This window comes from Azolla caroliniana, unplaced genomic scaffold (assembly GCF_043228905.1).
Source record: "Azolla caroliniana isolate FFs.n. ecotype wild unplaced genomic scaffold, voAzoCaro1.0.p SCAF_12, whole genome shotgun sequence".
In the NCBI taxonomy this organism is placed as follows: Eukaryota; Viridiplantae; Streptophyta; class Polypodiopsida; order Salviniales; family Salviniaceae; genus Azolla; species Azolla caroliniana.
In genome coordinates, this window is record NW_028230447.1 from 941,027 (window position 1) to 957,683 (window position 16,657).

Here is a 16,657-nt window from a genome sequence, read left to right on the forward strand (position 1 = left end):
TTTTAATTCATGAGTAGTTAATTTTAATCCATTATGTATGTATAGTTTAATTTTAACTCATTATAGTTTAATTTTAAATTCATTATAGTTTAAAACTTTAATTCTAATATAATTCCATTTTCTTCTTTCTTTCTTCTTCTTCTTCTTCTTCTTCTTCACGTTCCTTCTCTGATCGCCGAAGAGACGATCGAAGACAGGTCGCAGACTTGCCTTCAGACCTCCACCTCATCTTCATCGTCATCTTCTTCTTCATCTTCATCTTCATCTTGTACATCTCTGTCTCTGTCGTCTTCATCATCATCTCCATCGTCACCATCAAAGATCGTGTCCATGAATAATCTAACGGCGAGGTCCATGATCACCCCCACCGCCACCATTGCTACTACCATTATTTCTCCTCTCTCGAAATATAAACTCGTCTTCCTTGGGGATCAGTTTGCTGGAAAAACCAGCATCATCACTAGGTTCATGTATGACAAGTTCGACAACACTTACCAGGTAATATAATTCATGCGCACATATACGTGCATTTCTAATTTAAGCTTTGATCTTTTGCGTGTATGATCATTTTCTGCAAGTCTCGATCTTAGAAGATCAGAGGAGCAATCGTTTCTACTTTACCTAATTAATCTGTTCCTCGATGGATCTCATTGATCTGTGTCTTGATCGAAACCTGTACTTACTTTGTTTTCATTTAATTAATTGGAATCGAGTAATTAATGATACATTTCCACGTTAATTCATGGAACTATGGATCGATCTTTTCTTGATGGAAGTATAATTTATTTCCATTCTGATCAGACGGAATTGATTAATTTCCTTTTCGTCATTAAATCCTTGATGTAAGGATCTATTTATTTCTTGATGGAAGTCTGTGATTTCGTTTTCAGCATTTCATAAGCTGGAGTTTTTTGAGTTCATTTTCTGCAGTAAATCAATGATGGAAGGATCAACACGTTTCTTAATGAAAGTCTATGATTTTTAGTTTCTACATTCAATGGAATGGGATCTTTTTCGTACATAACTCTTGAATCTTTGGATAAACATATTTACTGATGAAGTCTGTAATTTGGTTCCTTCTATTGATGACGCTGGAAAGAAGCAATGTTCATTTGGACTGCATTTCAATTCATTGACAGAAGTCCCAAGCTTGATGAACATATGTTTTATCTAGGTTTGATTATAAGATCTGGAAATCAAATGTTTCTATGAATCTACATTATTTCGTTGGTAGTGAAAAGATCGAAACTTGATGAACGGCTGTTCATTTTATCTATATTTTGATATCTTCTTGCTTTACCATAAGACTAGGCAGAGATTTGCGTTTTTTTCTCAGCATCAAATTGTTAGTTTCAAGAGTTCATTGAATGGAGGAAAAATCCTGATTTGAAGTTGACAGAAATAATATTTGCTGAATTTCGATTACATATTGTTGCTAGAAAGATTTATCATTATGCAATGCTTTACAAAATATATAGATCTACAGATAAAGTCGAATGCATAGGGAAGCTATGTTTGATTCTATATATGTACAGTTATTTCTCATCTATATTGCTCGAAATTGCCATTTCCATTCCGGTCTTTATAAAAGGTTATTCTCGCTCTTGACCTAGAATATCAATTTTCAACGTCAACATTTCAGTCTATTGCTATTCTCAACAACATAATATTCCCATTTTAGATCTAAATTTTATTATAGAAAAGTTATCTGTCGTACTTATGATTCCCTGTGTCTTCTAGAATTCTTTTTGACAGTAGCACATGTTTTGAGTTAACTAAAATGCATGGTGTCATGCTGGAAGGCTATTTTAATAAAACGATTATTCTGTCAAAGATTTTATACATGCCAGTTTACTAGGTAATTATTTCAATAGCAAGGATCAATAAGACCATCCTGCTTTCTCTGAAATTCTCCATTAGATAAACTAATTTTGTGATATTTTGAAAATTTGAAGTAAGTAGTATTTGTTGATACTATGGTTCACTGTGTTCTCCAGAATTCTTTTTGACAGTAGCACATGTTTTAAGTTAGCTAAAGTGCACGTTGTCATGATGACAAGCCCTATTATAACAGGTCAATTATTCTGAATTAATATTCCAGTTTATTTGGTAATTATTTCAACATCAAGGGTTAATAAGAGCATTCCCGCTCTCTGAAATTCTCCATTCGATCCAATGGGGATGGCTATGCATATATATATGAGATCCTTGATGGTCTTAATTAATCCTTGATGCTGAAATAATCACCAAATAAACTGGAATGAATTCTTTGACCAAATAAATATATATATATACATGCATGTATGTATTCCTATATACATATATTGCTCATTAGTACTTCTTGTTTTTCTAAATTATGTGCTCTTGACTCTCATGAATAAATACTCTTTGATTTTATGAGCAGGCCACAATTGGCATTGATTTCCTATCAAAAACCATGTATCTGGAGGATCGAACAATTCGTTTACAGCTATGGTGATTAAATTTGGACTTATTTTATTCCAAACTGTAGAATGATGTATTCTTCCATCATGTGCATTCAAAATGATGCTTTTCCTATAGCTGGAGTTACATTGGATGCTCATGCCTTTGCAAGAGGAGACTAAGAAATTATAAATTGTTCTATTTACTCTCCAATCCATTGCAAAAATAATGTAGAAAGTCCATGTTTCTACTTATTATATATATTAAAATGTATCGGTAATCAATTTGATTCCTAATATAAGTGAAATATTGATATTACTTTAGGATACACCTAATCAAGGGCATTTGTTGTATTGTTCATTGATTTGAATCTTAATTACGGCGAATTGCTGATATTTTTCTAGGGATACTGCTGGTCAAGAGCGTTTCCGTAGTTTAATTCCAAGCTATATTCGAGATTCTTCAGTGGCAGTGGTGGTTTATGATGTTGCAAGTAGGCATTTGGAAAAAAATACTAGGTCAACTTCTAAAGATAGGTATGTATCATGATAAAGTTTAGTATTACTGCTGTTTTTGCAGATCGCCAATCTTTTCTAAGTACAGATAGATGGGTAGAAGAAGTGCGTGGAGAACGAGGCAATGATGTCATTATTATGCTTGTTGGAAACAAAACAGATCTGATGGATAAGAGGTACATCTTAAATCGATATAATGTAGCTGAAGCTCTATTTGTTAATACAAATTCCAAGAGCATTAATGCAAATCCTTATCCATTAAGTGTGCATACATCTTATATTATAATTGATGATTTATGTATAAACAGGCAAGTGTCAGTAGACGAAGGGAATGCAAAAGCGAAGGAACTCGGTACTATGTTTATAGAAACAAGTGCAAAAGCGGGCAGTAACATCAAGGTTAGACTCTCTCAATCATCAATAATATATGCTGGAAAATATAGACATAGAAAATATTATATATATATATATATATATTATGCTGGAAATTTAGGGAACCTCAAGTACTTACGAAGTAAATGAAACATGGGCTAATAATCATTACAGTTTTCACAAGATGTAGCTGCTTACATTTGGCAAAGATGAATTCAAGTCCTCATTAAAAAAATTTAGTTGAAGCTAACAGAAAGCTCCGAAAATGCTTTAGAGACTCTATGTCCACTTCTTTAAGATACAGGAAGTGGTCATTGTTTTGTATTGTTACTGAACATTTATTGGTTGGTTCTAGGCATTATTTCGTAGGATTGCAGCATCGTTACCTGGGATGGAGGGCTTATCTTCAGCAAAACGAATGGGGTTAATTGATGTGAAGTTGGATTCTACCGAGAATACTCCACCTCCAGAAAGAGAAAAAAAGAAGACGGCTACATGTGCATGCTAAATTTTAATGAAAATTTTGCTTTCTATGGTAGTAGCCTTTTGGGTGTTTTTTTTTGCCTTTCACTACAGAGAAGGTAGCCCCAAGTTTCCTGATCATAGTAGCTTGGCATCCTGATATTCTTTTACATACTCATATGCATTTTAATGCAAAATCTAGAGAGCTGATTCACCGGAGAGTTTGTATTATCATCTCAGAAGCTCCGAAAGGCCCGTTTGTGCAGATTTTGTAAAATTGCTTTTCGAAGAAAATAAGAGGATCCTTTGCTGGGAGCTTCTCATAAGCTTGAGGTCAAAGCAAAATTACATTCTCATCACTATTCATCATACATCCACTCTGTATTTATTGACATTTTCTCCCATCCATTCCATGAAAATATATATATACATATACACAAAATGTTTTCTTGTATAAGCATGCCTGATGCTCTATATCAATATGTCAGGGTCGGTAATGCATACATGTTTTTGCATGTTGTCCTTGTATAAATTCATGTAGTACATAACCTGAGAGACAAGGGTACCAATGAATATTTATGGTTTTCCTTTCTTGCCCATACATATGGAATAATCATTTGTGCATGAAAAGTGTGACACGTGGACGAGACAACTCACGAAATGACAACGTTGTCATGAATTGATTGCTCACAATGTCTACACTCGTCAGAGTCTCCGACCAATGACAATGAATGGCATTGGCCTAAATGATGAATGAGGAAGAAAAACAACATAATTTGATAGTGTCTTTTAGAGTATGAGATCATCATTGTGAAAATGTGTGGCCTCTTCGCGGTATAGCAAGCTTGAATTATCTTGATGTTGAATCCTCGGTATCTCGATTAGGTTGAATGGACATATAGGAAGGAGTCGCAAATGTCAATACAATGTATGGTAGGGATAGACAGCCGCAAATAAGTATTAGCTCAAAGTTGGAAATATGGATAAAGCATGGTCCAAAAGGATGGAGCATTGTAGTTGAATGTGATTTATCACACTTTTTTAGTCAAAGCATGCATAAACATATAGAAACAATGGTACAAATGGTAGATGTGGGGATGGGTTCTAGATTGCATATGTAAACTAATGTGTTAAGGTACCATACCCCTTGAGTTGCGATTTATGTGTCAAAGCAACCTCATTCAATGATGAATCTACAAAGGCATCTTGAGGCAATTGTCATGGACCGAACCGTCTACACCATTTTTACACATCTTCCATCCATTCAAAACTAATTATTTTGTTGTGTCTTTTGAACTTCGCTCAAAGAACAAAAATGTTTATGTTTATGTGTACATGTCAAAAGTTTTATGTGTATGTGTATGTGTATGTGTACATGTCAAAAGCTTTAGGGTATTTCAGTAATGAATTAATTAAATAGATCTCGAATTTTGATCCAAATGATAAATTGAGAAAACTCATCCACCACTTCACAAATTTCCAAGTGATTCGTAGTTAGTTGGAGGTTGAATTAATGGTATACATCTCTAATTTTGATCCAAATGATAAATTGAGAAAACTTCCACCACTTCACAAGTTTCCAAGAGATTGGTAGTTAGTTGGAGGTTGAATTAATGGAATAGATCTCTATTTTTCATCCAAATGATAATTTGAGAAAACTCATCCACCACTTCACAAATTTCCAAGAGATTGGTAGTTAGTTGGAGGTCAACAAAAGCTATGACACACATGGGTTGGGCTTTAGTATGCATTCGATTAGAAGTGAAAAAAACACTTGACACAAAGATTTAACACCATAAAGTAAAAGTTGATGCAAATAGGGATAAAAAATAGAAAGGGTTTATTAAAATTAGCTTGTACAAGTTGTACAAGGGCGTAGCAAAATTAGGAGCACAAGTTGTACTCTAATGATAAGTCAATTAAAGAGAGTTTAGAGAGACGCTATTTTTCTAACTATTTTAGGAAGTATCAACTAGAACTCAGTGAGAGAGTGGAGGGACATTTGTACTATCTACACCATTCACGTTAGCAATGGGCCCGGTTTTGGCTCAAACCGAACCGAACCGAACCGAACCGAAAAGCCGTGGCTTAACGGTTTATAGGTTCGAAGTTAAATAAACGGTTTGGTTTGGTTTCAAATGTTACTAATCGATTTCGGTTCGGTTCGGTTTTGAATTTACCAGTTTATCGGTTTCTGTTTATGTGGTTTGGTTTAAAGGTTTATTGGCTAAAAAACACTCATAAATTTTCCCTACAGGCTCTAACTTTCAACTTTTAATTTTAAACTCTACTTTTAACTTATTAAAATTTATATGCATTATATGTAGAGTCTCCTTTTCATTTATGATGATCAAATATGATAATTATAATGATCAAATTTATGATTAGTATGATGACAAAATTTATGATAAGTATGATGATAAAATTTATGATAAGTATGATGACAAAATTTATGATAAGTATGATGACAAATTTTATGATAAGTATGATGACAAATTTTATGATGAGTATGATGACAAAATATATGATGATTAATATCAATAAAAAATGATTTGGTTTGGTTTTAAATTTTTCGTAAACGTTTGGTTTCTCGTATTCTTTAAACGATTTCGTTTAACGGTTATGCTCTAAACGGTTCGGTTTAAATGGCTTCAAAATGTTTAAATAGTTTGGTTTGGTTTTTATTATTAATAAATAGTTTGGTTTGGTTTCAAGGCCAAGAAACCGAACCGGGCCCATTGCTAATTCGCGTGCATTGCATTAATGCTTTCTCAATTGTGTCAACCAAATACTTACATATTCTCGGTGTCATTAACATTGTAATTTGATCCTCAACCCCTTTTATCACTATAGGTGGCTAGACATATGTTACATAAGTGTTATATTGTTACAACATGTTGGATGGCCTAAAAGAAGTTTGCTAAAATGTTTATCATGACGCAAAAACACCTCTAGGATGACACACATGGTGTGACTTAGAACATGTCTCAAAAGGCATGTATCTCAAAATTCATCTCTTAGAGCAAGCACATTTGGCATGTTCAACATGTGGACTTCAAAGCACGTCTTAGAGCACGTTTGTTTAAAAAAATGGGGCTTTTTTTATAGGTATCTTTTCGTACCCATGTGTGTGTGTGTGTGTGTGTGAGAGAGAGAGAGAGAGAGAGAGAGATGACATTGGAAAGGCCAAGGAAATGAATTGTACAATATGTAAGTACTTATCAACCCATGAAATGGTTTGGACTTACATCGATGTTACCAAAAAGGTACAAGCAATATAACATTGAGTGAGTACGTAACTTTTGAATGTTGTCTATATGGATCAACTATATATTATATATATAAAGTGCAATATGATCACATAACATACTTTTATTAAGAATGTGTTTCATTCTCAATACAGTATTGATTGCATCATTTCATTGTAAAGTGATAAGTCTCGATGGCATTGGTTTGCATTGTTTTGGTTTCTCATATCGTGATCACCCGTACAAGAAAAACTAACCACCAACTTGAAGAGAGGTGTGTGTGCGCCATGCGTGTGTATATTATATAAAAAAAGGCTTCAAGTAAAAGTTTAAAATTCCCTAATTAATTTTCCTTAATGTGAAAATGGTGGCGAATGTGTGTACATTTGGACCCACATAAGTGGTTATTGTTTGTGAGACTCTTAGAATAATGATGGGTTTGTATGCGACAGTTTTATATGGTGTCCTCAATATATGTTATGAAATTCCAAGAGCCAAGCAGATGGGACCTCACGCTTTCCATGTGACCTTGTACTTGTGTAAGACAATTTTATGTAGTGTCCTAATACTTTTTTTGTGAAATTATAAGAATATAGATATGACGAGACATATTGTTTGATCAAGATAATGAGAGGTTTGGATTATGTGGCGCAAAAGTGATAAAATGATATTATATGTTTGAGGATCTTGGGGGTTTAACTTTTTGTTATGATAGTAGTGTAAAAGGATAGATTTCTATCACAAAGATAATAGATCCCGATTCCTTACCTAAAATTTAGGGTATTAACATGTAAATGATGGGGAAAACCTCAAGTGAGTTCCCATGAGACAATAGTTATAGATAGGCATCATGGTTTGAGTTAGATTTCCAGAGGCATCCTAGTGATGGGGAAAACCTCAAGTGAGTTGCCAAGCCACAATTGTTTTACGTGGACACCAACATGTGTGTTCCAAGGATATGAATAGATAGATAGATAGATAGATATTTTTAGCGTCCATAGAGAGGCCAATATTGACCCATAGGACCTAAGTACATAAGTTATATTGATGTGTGCCTCCTTCCTAAGAGGGGATATTCATACTTTGAAGTGATCTCAAGTGGATCCCAAAGAAAGTGAGGATGGGCAAGTGACACAAAGAGATATCGGAGATCAGGTGGGTGAGGGGATTGCCATGAGGGGATATCGAAGTGAGATAGAGGTACCCAAAACCTCGTCCATAGATTTGACGCCATGGTGAGGGGTCGAAGGGATTGCGGCTTTGTCCTCCCAGTTGAAGCTATGCAAGAGATTAGCGAGGAGCGTGGTGGCCATGGAGAGGCCGAGGCGGGTACCGGGGCACCCGCGCCGCCCGTGCCCAAAGGCCAAGAGCTCGTAGGAAGACCCATCAATGTGAGCATTGGGATCGGGATTGGCATATGCATTATTATTATTGGGTAAGAAGCGTTCGGGATGAAACTCGGCCACATTGTGGCCCCAGATGGATTGGTCTCTCCCGATGGCCCACACATTCACGATGAGCCGGGTCTTGGCGGGGATAGCAAACCCCCCTACCTCCGCCCGCTCCATGGACTCATGCGGTATGAGGAGGGGTGCGGGCGGGTGGAGCCGCATCGTCTCCTTCACCACTGCTTGCAAGTATGGAAGCTTGCTCAGGGTTGTCTCCTCCAACACCTGCACACCATGCCCATGCCCATGGCCTTGGAGGTTGGGAGAGGAGATCTCCTCCACCATAGCCATGGTTGTGGTGGTAGTTGTGGTCACCATGAGCTTGGTTGCCCCTCTTAATTCAGTCTGCAGTTTCTCCATGATCCTCGCAGAGTCGGGCGCCCTTAACACCTCCACCATCGTCCACTCCACCAATGCGGCCGTCGTGTCTGTGCTCCCTGTCAGCATCTCCTACAACAATCAAATCATCACCACCACCATTCGTTCAAGATATGTTGACATACTAAGAGGGAGTGATAACTTAAGTGCCATACTTAAGACACCACCGAGAAGGTTGAGCTCACATGTGTATGCATTATTCACACATAGAGACTTTGTGCTTCAATGTATGAATGCCCCTTCTTCGGAAGGAGACACATATCAAGAACACATGTATACTCTGGTCCCATAGGTCAAAATTGGCCTCTTTATGGACGATAAAAATTCTAATTCTAATTCTAATAGTGGGTTTCATTAAGGCCATTCAGGGAAAACCCTAAACATCCCCAAGAGACAGAGAGTTCTTACAACTCAGGAGAGAATTACATGACAACTTTAATGGTGATGATGAGATGTTGGAGCATGTTTAAGTAGTTTTCTTCCTAGATATTCTACATGAGAGCTTTAATGGTGATGATGAGATGTTGGAGCATGTTTAAGTAGTTTTCTTCCTAGATATTCTACATGAGAGCTTTAATGGTGATGATGAGATGTTGCAACAAGTTTAGCCAGTTTTTGCAAGTTCGTTCTTAGAAATTTTACATGAGAGCTTTAATGGTGATGATGAGATGTTGCAGCAAGTTTAGCTGGTTTTTGCAGGTTCACTCCTAGAAAATTTTACATCACAGCTTTAATGGTGATGATGAGATGTTGTAGCAAGTTCTTCGGTAGTTTTGCAGGTTCATTCCTAGAATTTTTTTACATCACAGCTTTAATGGTGATGATGAGAAGTTGCAGCAAGTTCTTTGGTAGTTTTGCAGGTTCATTCCGAGATTTATTTTTTTACATCACAGCTTTAATGGTGATGATGAGATGTTGCAGCAAGCAAGTTCTTTGCTAGTTTTTGTAAGTTCATTCTTAGAAATTTTACATTAGAGCTTTAATGGTGATGATGAGATGTTGCAGCAAGTTCTTTGCTAGTTTTTGTAAGTTCATTCCTAGAAAATTTCACATCAGAGCTTTAATGGCGATGATGAGACGTTGCAGCAAGATCTTTGCTAGTTTTTGCAAGTTCACTGCTAGAAAATTTCACATCAGATCTTTAATGGCGATGATGAGCTAGTTTTTTGCAATTCCACTCCTAGAAAACTAATACATCAGAGCTTTCTTGAATCCCTAAAAACAAAGATTTACCAGCAGAGATGCCTTCACGGTGTTGATGTTTTCGATCAGGCCCTCCAGGTTTGATCCTGCAGGTGTACAGATCCTGCACCCATTCATATAATCAAGAACCTTGAGAGCATCCTCCATAGCCAGAGCTGATCCATCTCCAAGATATTGCACCATGAAAGTTGAGAGCATATCCTTGTGGCCATCCCTCTCCCACTTCACAGGATCTTCAAGTATCTGATTCAACCTGGACCGCAGAATACTGGTCAAGATCACATCCATCTTCTTCGCTTCTGCTTTGATGCGCCTCCGCACAGAGCGGAAGCGATCCACCCACCATAGCCACGGCACGAAATCTGCTATGATCGGTACCGCGAAAAGCCTCGAAATGCTCCAGTATACAGCCGGGAATTCTGAGAGCGATGCCTCATCAGACGACCTTTGGCTGAACAGAACGCGGGTCATGATGTTGAAGATGACCTCCGCCGCCATGGCTCGGATGTCCACAGCTCTGCCAGGCTCTGCAGATCGGAGCTTCTGGACGAGGATGCTCACTTCGTCGTCTCGGATCGATCTGTACGCGCGCACGCGTTTCGGCCTGAGAAGCTCTTGTGTGTACAGCTTCCGTATGAGCCGCCATTTAGGGTTAGGTTGCAGGAGCGCGGAGCCTTGGCCATAGAAGGCGAGGTGGGAGAATTCCATGGAAGGTCTGCCGGAGAAGATGTGGTCGTAGTCGTGAAGGAAGAGCTTGGCCATGGCAGGAGATGAGATGACCACTGTGGGATGGATCCCTAACTGTATTAACAGGATTGGCCCGTATATCTCTGAGAGCTTCTGCAACACTCTGTGTGGCAGAGGGCCTAAGAGATGGAGATGGCCTATCACAGGCAATCTCCTCCATGTTGGCCCCGGAGGAACTCGCATGGCCCTCCTCGCAGGCGGAGAAGGAGACGGCGAGCTTCCATAGAAACATGTCAGTACATTTCTTCTGCTGCTTCTTCTGCTGCTTCTACCACTTCTTTTTGCATCTTCCTCTGTGAATTCTTCGCAACTTGATTCCTGCCCTAAGTAGTAGGCTCTGGCCCAGGCTATGGCGAGCACAAGAGCTAAGAAGCTCATGATGTACATTAATATCAAGTCGAGTTTAGGGTTAGGGTCTGCAGTATAGAGTTTAGGGTTATGTTCTGCAGTATATGCAGTAATTATGCTTTCCATGTCATAGGAACTGGGGCTTGACACTGCATGCTTCAACAGTATCTCATCATAAGATGCAAAAGATTCCTCTGATTTGATGAAGGTAGCCATGGAAGCTTGAAAGGAAGTGGGTTTAGGGTTAGGGTTTATAATCTGTAGAGAATATGTGCGTTAGCAAGAGTAGACAGATCAATCCGAAGGGCGAAAAATCGATTTGGACAAGAAAGATAATCATGGGCTCTTTTGAATAGCCGATTGAAATATGTTTCATCTAAAGATCGACATGACAATAGAAGCATATCATGATTCATGGAATCAATAACTAACAAAACACAGAGAGAGATATGTACATATATGCATCAATTCAGTCTGCTATGCTTTATAAAGAAACTTCTCTGCATTAAATAAATACCTAAGCCATTTGTGGATGATTCTCCTCTCCAACAGATTCTGTATTGTAATGTGAATTCATTAAGTAAATGATGTTAACAGGAGGAGGTCTTGAGAAGACTTCAATTTGGAAATACCTACCTTCTTCCTCTCCTAAAAAAGGCTGAAAAAAACAGAGTCCAGACAATGACTAAAGGTGTGGGTCATTATCAATTATCATTATCATTATCATTATCAAAGGGACACAGTTTAGAAGATCATGATATCATGCATGACCGAATTCATATGAGCTATGCCTATATAGCTCGTGTCTATATCTGCACCCAATTCGTATTCGAGAATGATTCAATGAAACGTGTATCGTAAATCATCTCAAAGTTTGATTGGATTTATAAGTTTGGAAAATAAATCAATAAAGATTGGAAATCAAACGGGTATGGTAAATCATCTCAAAGTTAGGATTGGATTTATAAGTTTGGAAAATAAATAAATAAAGATTGGAATTTCAAAAAATGACTATAGTCTGCATTATATATTGATTGAATCAAATGTCAAAACACAATTTGAAAGTTCAAAACTTACGGATTACTTATATTATATAGCCCTAATGGAGAGGTGCCCCCCTTCCAATTTATTTTTCTCTATTTCTTATTTCTATACACATTTTTCTCATGGTCAAATAGTTCCAATAGTTCAAAGACAATATTATATTGATGATGCGCTCATCTTGCAACTAGTGAAGGTATCAATTTCTTCACTTTATAACTTTACAAAAAAATGAGTATGAACTATAAAGATTGAATCAAAATATGTCATTATAAACTATAAGCATATGTTCAAAAACTCATAAAACGTATATTCGAGAATACGAAGAAAACATGGCATAAGCAATAGTAGCATAACAAGTTACCACTAAGGTGAGCTAATTTCTAATAACAAAGAAAGAAAGAAAAAAGGAACATGACACTAACATAAAATTTTGTTATGACATGACACTAATGAGAGAGAGATGAGAAAATTGAGACAAACATCATAACAACTAACCACTTGGGTGAGTTAATTTCTAATAACAACAAAAGAAAAAAAAGGAGCACACATTCTTCCCTTTTCAAACCTTTCAGTGCTTGCACGAACACGTTTATTACGTTTTATGTTTGCACCCAAATCATATGAAGAGGTGTTCCTGGTAGGAATCGGCAACGATTCCGTTACGGCTTAATTGGCTTGGCATTTGTCCAAACCAAACAAATTAAGCCTTAATTGGTTTGGGAGTTTTCAAACTTGAACCAAACCGGTTCCTAAAGCGGTTAACGCTTAACTGGTTTAGGTGCCGAATTATACTTCCTGCTCAGCATGGCAAGAGACGATCAATGGGGTCCACTCACGCGGTGGTTGGCTCAGATGGATTCAGAGAGGTTGAGTTTGAGGCTGGGGGTTGGGGGTGTGGAGGAGGAGCTTCTGCCATGGCGCATGGCCAATAGCAATTCAACCACAAAAAACGCATAAAAGAAGAAGAAGAAGAAGACTCTCTTTTTTTGGGTGAAAACACACAATTATATTAATAAATGTATGTAAAAAACACTACTTACAATGGGTGTGACCATGAAGTATGGTCACCCACTAACTATGCTACTCTCTCTCTCTCTCAATAATATCATTAGTAAGATCTAGTCACGACTCAAAACAATAATTGATTGAACTCGCTCATGATGATGATTTTGGGCTCTAATTTATACAAAGTGTTGATGAATTTGATGAGGAAAGTGGTTTTACTGGAATTGCTAATAGAATATTTGGAAAATTTAGGTTCTAACTTCTAATTTGTATGAAATGTTGATTGATGTAATTGATATGAGGAAAGGGTTTTGGTAACGTAAATGATACGACAAAATTTGGAAGAATATTTACATTCTTTTATTTGGGTTACCAAATTCAAGTTCCTATTGATCCAGGATATTATGAATCTCTCTCTCTCTCTCTCTCTCTCTCTCTCTCTCTCTCTCTCTCTCTCTCTCTCTCTCTCTCTCTCTCTCTCTCTCTCTCTCTCTCACACACACACACACACACACAATGTACATCGTATGTATATATCTATGTATCACGTATGGATTTCAATCATACTCGGAGCCTTGTCACGTATGAGTATGATACAAATATTGGCGTATGAGTATGACACGAATGGGAAGTATGGCTAGAACTATGCCTAGAAGTGAAAGTTGAAAACATATAAAAGCAAAGATCATGACTCTTGTGGGGTGGATGGTAAAAGACAACCACAAATTTTGCACTAATCAACATTCGAGTCCCTTGAAGTCAAGGTCAAGCCATCAATGCAAAGTTCATCGAACCTTCTCAATCTCAGATATTGGCAACCGCCTCCTAGCCTGATTAGCATCTCTCTATAGTTTTCCCGATTTTGGCATGTGATGTGGACTTGTTTGGGGAACCAATAATAAGTTCTTGCGAAATGTCGAGTGTCTCTCCTCTTTTCGCACCAATTTGTTGCGTCCAACTTATGGATCTTGTTTCTACGTCGTTGGTTGATTTTGGTGCACCTAAACTGTACACCTTTTTCCTAAGATTTGCCATTTGTTGGATACAATCCTTAATAACCACCATGTTGAAGGATCTTTAAGGCATGACCTTTGATCCCTACAATTTTCACAGGGCACAAATCTACCACACATATTTTTGCCTCTACATTAAACAATGGAGTCCTGCTTAAAAAAAATATTGCATCTATGATTGGCCCATTCTTGATAATGAGGAAGAAATCGATAGATTTAATGCCAATCAAATGAGTTTGTCGATTCTTAGGGTTTTGGGATCAATGGATTCCATTTTACCTTTCTTCATTAAACTTCATGCGTTGAGTAAGAACACCAGTGGACAGATTCAAAATGTTGTATATTCGAGCCTTCCCAACCAATGCTTTTCATATGGTGCGGTGGGTCATTTAGCTAAAGATTGTGAGGTTAATAACAAAGTCAGCATAAGAGTCTAGTGTTGGAGACAAAGGCCGTCAGTGCGGAAGATCAAATAGCATTTGATTGGGGTTGATACCTGCGTATGACAGTTTCTGAGATCGTGCACAGAGAGAGAGAGAGAGAGAGAGAGAGAGAGAGAGAGAGAGAGAGAGAGAGAGAGAGAGGCACAAAAGAGTCTTTCTATTCAATAGAAACAATAATACAACCAACCTTACAAAAAGGTTACAAGGTCACTATATGTAGTGACCGACTTAGGGCAACTACCATTTATGCTAATTACACAAATGGCCCAAACTTGATCTATACAAAGGGATAGTGTGAATACGTCCATTATACACTTGTATTCGACACTCCCCCGTAATGGGCGTATACATGGGTTATCTAAGATTACAGGTATAAACCTAGGTTCTCAGACATATCAGTTTTTGTTCGAGTCTGCAGGGTCCGAAGGCAGAAGACCGAACTGGTCGGGTCGGAAGAGTTGAAGCCGATCATTAGGGAACTGATGTCGGTTGTCTGAAACCATCCTGCGCTGTGTCCGGCTCTAACCGGACTGGTTTGTCGTTACGCCCATCTGATGCCGAAGGGACCGAAAGCGGTCTGCCGAAAGACACTTGGTCATTCCATCTGCAACATTGTCGGTTGTGGATATTTTCTCTAGACCGATTTTCCCTGAAATGACGCAGTCCCGAACGAAGTGATATCGAACGTCGATATGTTTGGAGGCGTTGTGGTGAACCGGATTTCTCGACAAGGCAACAGCACCTTGACTGTCGCTATAGACAACTGGAGCCGAGTCATGGTCGACTTGCCGAAACGTGTGCGCCAGCCGGCCGAGCCACAAAGCTTCTTTTGCAGCGTCGGACGCAGCTACATATTCTGCTTCGGTCGTTGAGGTCGCTGTGCACTCCTGAAGTTTCGACTTCCACGAAATTGCTCCATTGCCGAATTTGAAGCAGTATCCGGTTGTTGATTTCCGACTGTCTATACAGCCGGCGAAGTCCGAGTCGGTGTAACCGACTACGCCTGAGGTTGAGTTCGGACCGAAAAGAATGCCGTGATCTTTTGTGCCAGCCAGATATTTGAACACATGCTTGACTGCGTTCCAATGCGATCGGCCAGGATTGTGCATAAATCTGCTAACGACTCCTACGGCATGAGAGATATCAGGCCGTGTCGCGACCATCAGGTACATAAGGGAGCCGACTGCCGGTGCATACGGTACCGACTTCATATCTTCCCCCTCCGGACCGGATGTCGGGCAGTCTCGCTGAGAGAGCCGAAGATTCATGGGGAGCGGGGTTGAAGCAGATTTGGCTGATTTCATGTTGAAGCGTTCCAAGACACGTCCGATATAGTCGGTCTGAGACAAAAAAAGATGTCGTTTATCGCGGTGCCGACTAATCTTCATGCCAAGTATGTGTCGTGCCGGACCGAGGTCCTTCATGGCAAACTTCAACCGCAATTGCCGAATGAGATCGGCAAGTTCGCCCGCGTGGCGTCCAGAAATTAGCATGTCGTCCACGTAAATGATGAGGAAGATGGGTGATCCATCTTGAGCTGTGTTGGTAAAAAGACAATGGTCCTCATCGCTTTTTGAGAAGCCGATCGATTGGATGAAGTCATCGAACTTCTTGTACCATTGTCGCGGTGCCTGTTTGAGGCCGTATAGACTCTTCCTGAGTCGGCAGACTAGATGTTCTTGGCCAGTTGCCACGAAGCCTTTTGGCTGCTCCATATAAATTTCCTCTTCAAGATCACCATGGAGGAAGGCTGTTTTGACATCTAGCTGAATCAGCTCCAAGTTGTCGGCTGCCACTACGCCGAGTAGAAAACGAAGGGTTGTCATTTTCACCACTGGTGAAAAAATCTCGTCGAAGTCGACGCCATATTCTTGTCGGAAGCCCTTCGCAACTAATCTGGCCTTGTACTTTGGGGTGGTCGAATCAGACGTCTCTTTTAGTCGATAAACCCACTTGCAAGGAAGAGCACGTCGATTCTTAGGTAGTTCGACCAGATCCCAAGTCTTG

At 38.7% G+C, this 16,657-nt stretch overlaps 2 protein-coding genes across 2 annotated transcripts; one reads left to right on the forward strand and one right to left on the reverse strand.

The window, feature by feature from the left end:
- Positions 1-263: 263 nt before the first annotated feature.
- On the forward strand, positions 264-4,230 carry LOC147856726 (ras-related protein RABH1e-like). Its single transcript, XM_087328896.1, has 6 exons — positions 264-498; positions 2,405-2,475; positions 2,829-2,917; positions 3,004-3,115; positions 3,248-3,338; positions 3,667-4,230. The coding sequence occupies exons 1-6, from the start codon at positions 331-333 to the stop codon at positions 3,817-3,819; spliced, it is 684 nt and encodes a 227-aa protein (XP_087185022.1). The 5' UTR covers positions 264-330; the 3' UTR covers positions 3,820-4,230.
- Positions 4,231-7,978: 3,748 nt separating this feature from the next.
- LOC147856727 (cytochrome P450 CYP736A12-like) lies at positions 7,979-11,577 on the reverse strand. Its single transcript, XM_087328639.1, has 2 exons — positions 10,081-11,577; positions 7,979-8,919 (listed from the first exon to the last, which is right to left on the reverse strand). The coding sequence occupies exons 1-2, from the start codon at positions 11,359-11,361 to the stop codon at positions 8,173-8,175; spliced, it is 2,028 nt and encodes a 675-aa protein (XP_087184765.1). The 5' UTR covers positions 11,362-11,577; the 3' UTR covers positions 7,979-8,172.
- Positions 11,578-16,657: the final 5,080 nt, after the last annotated feature.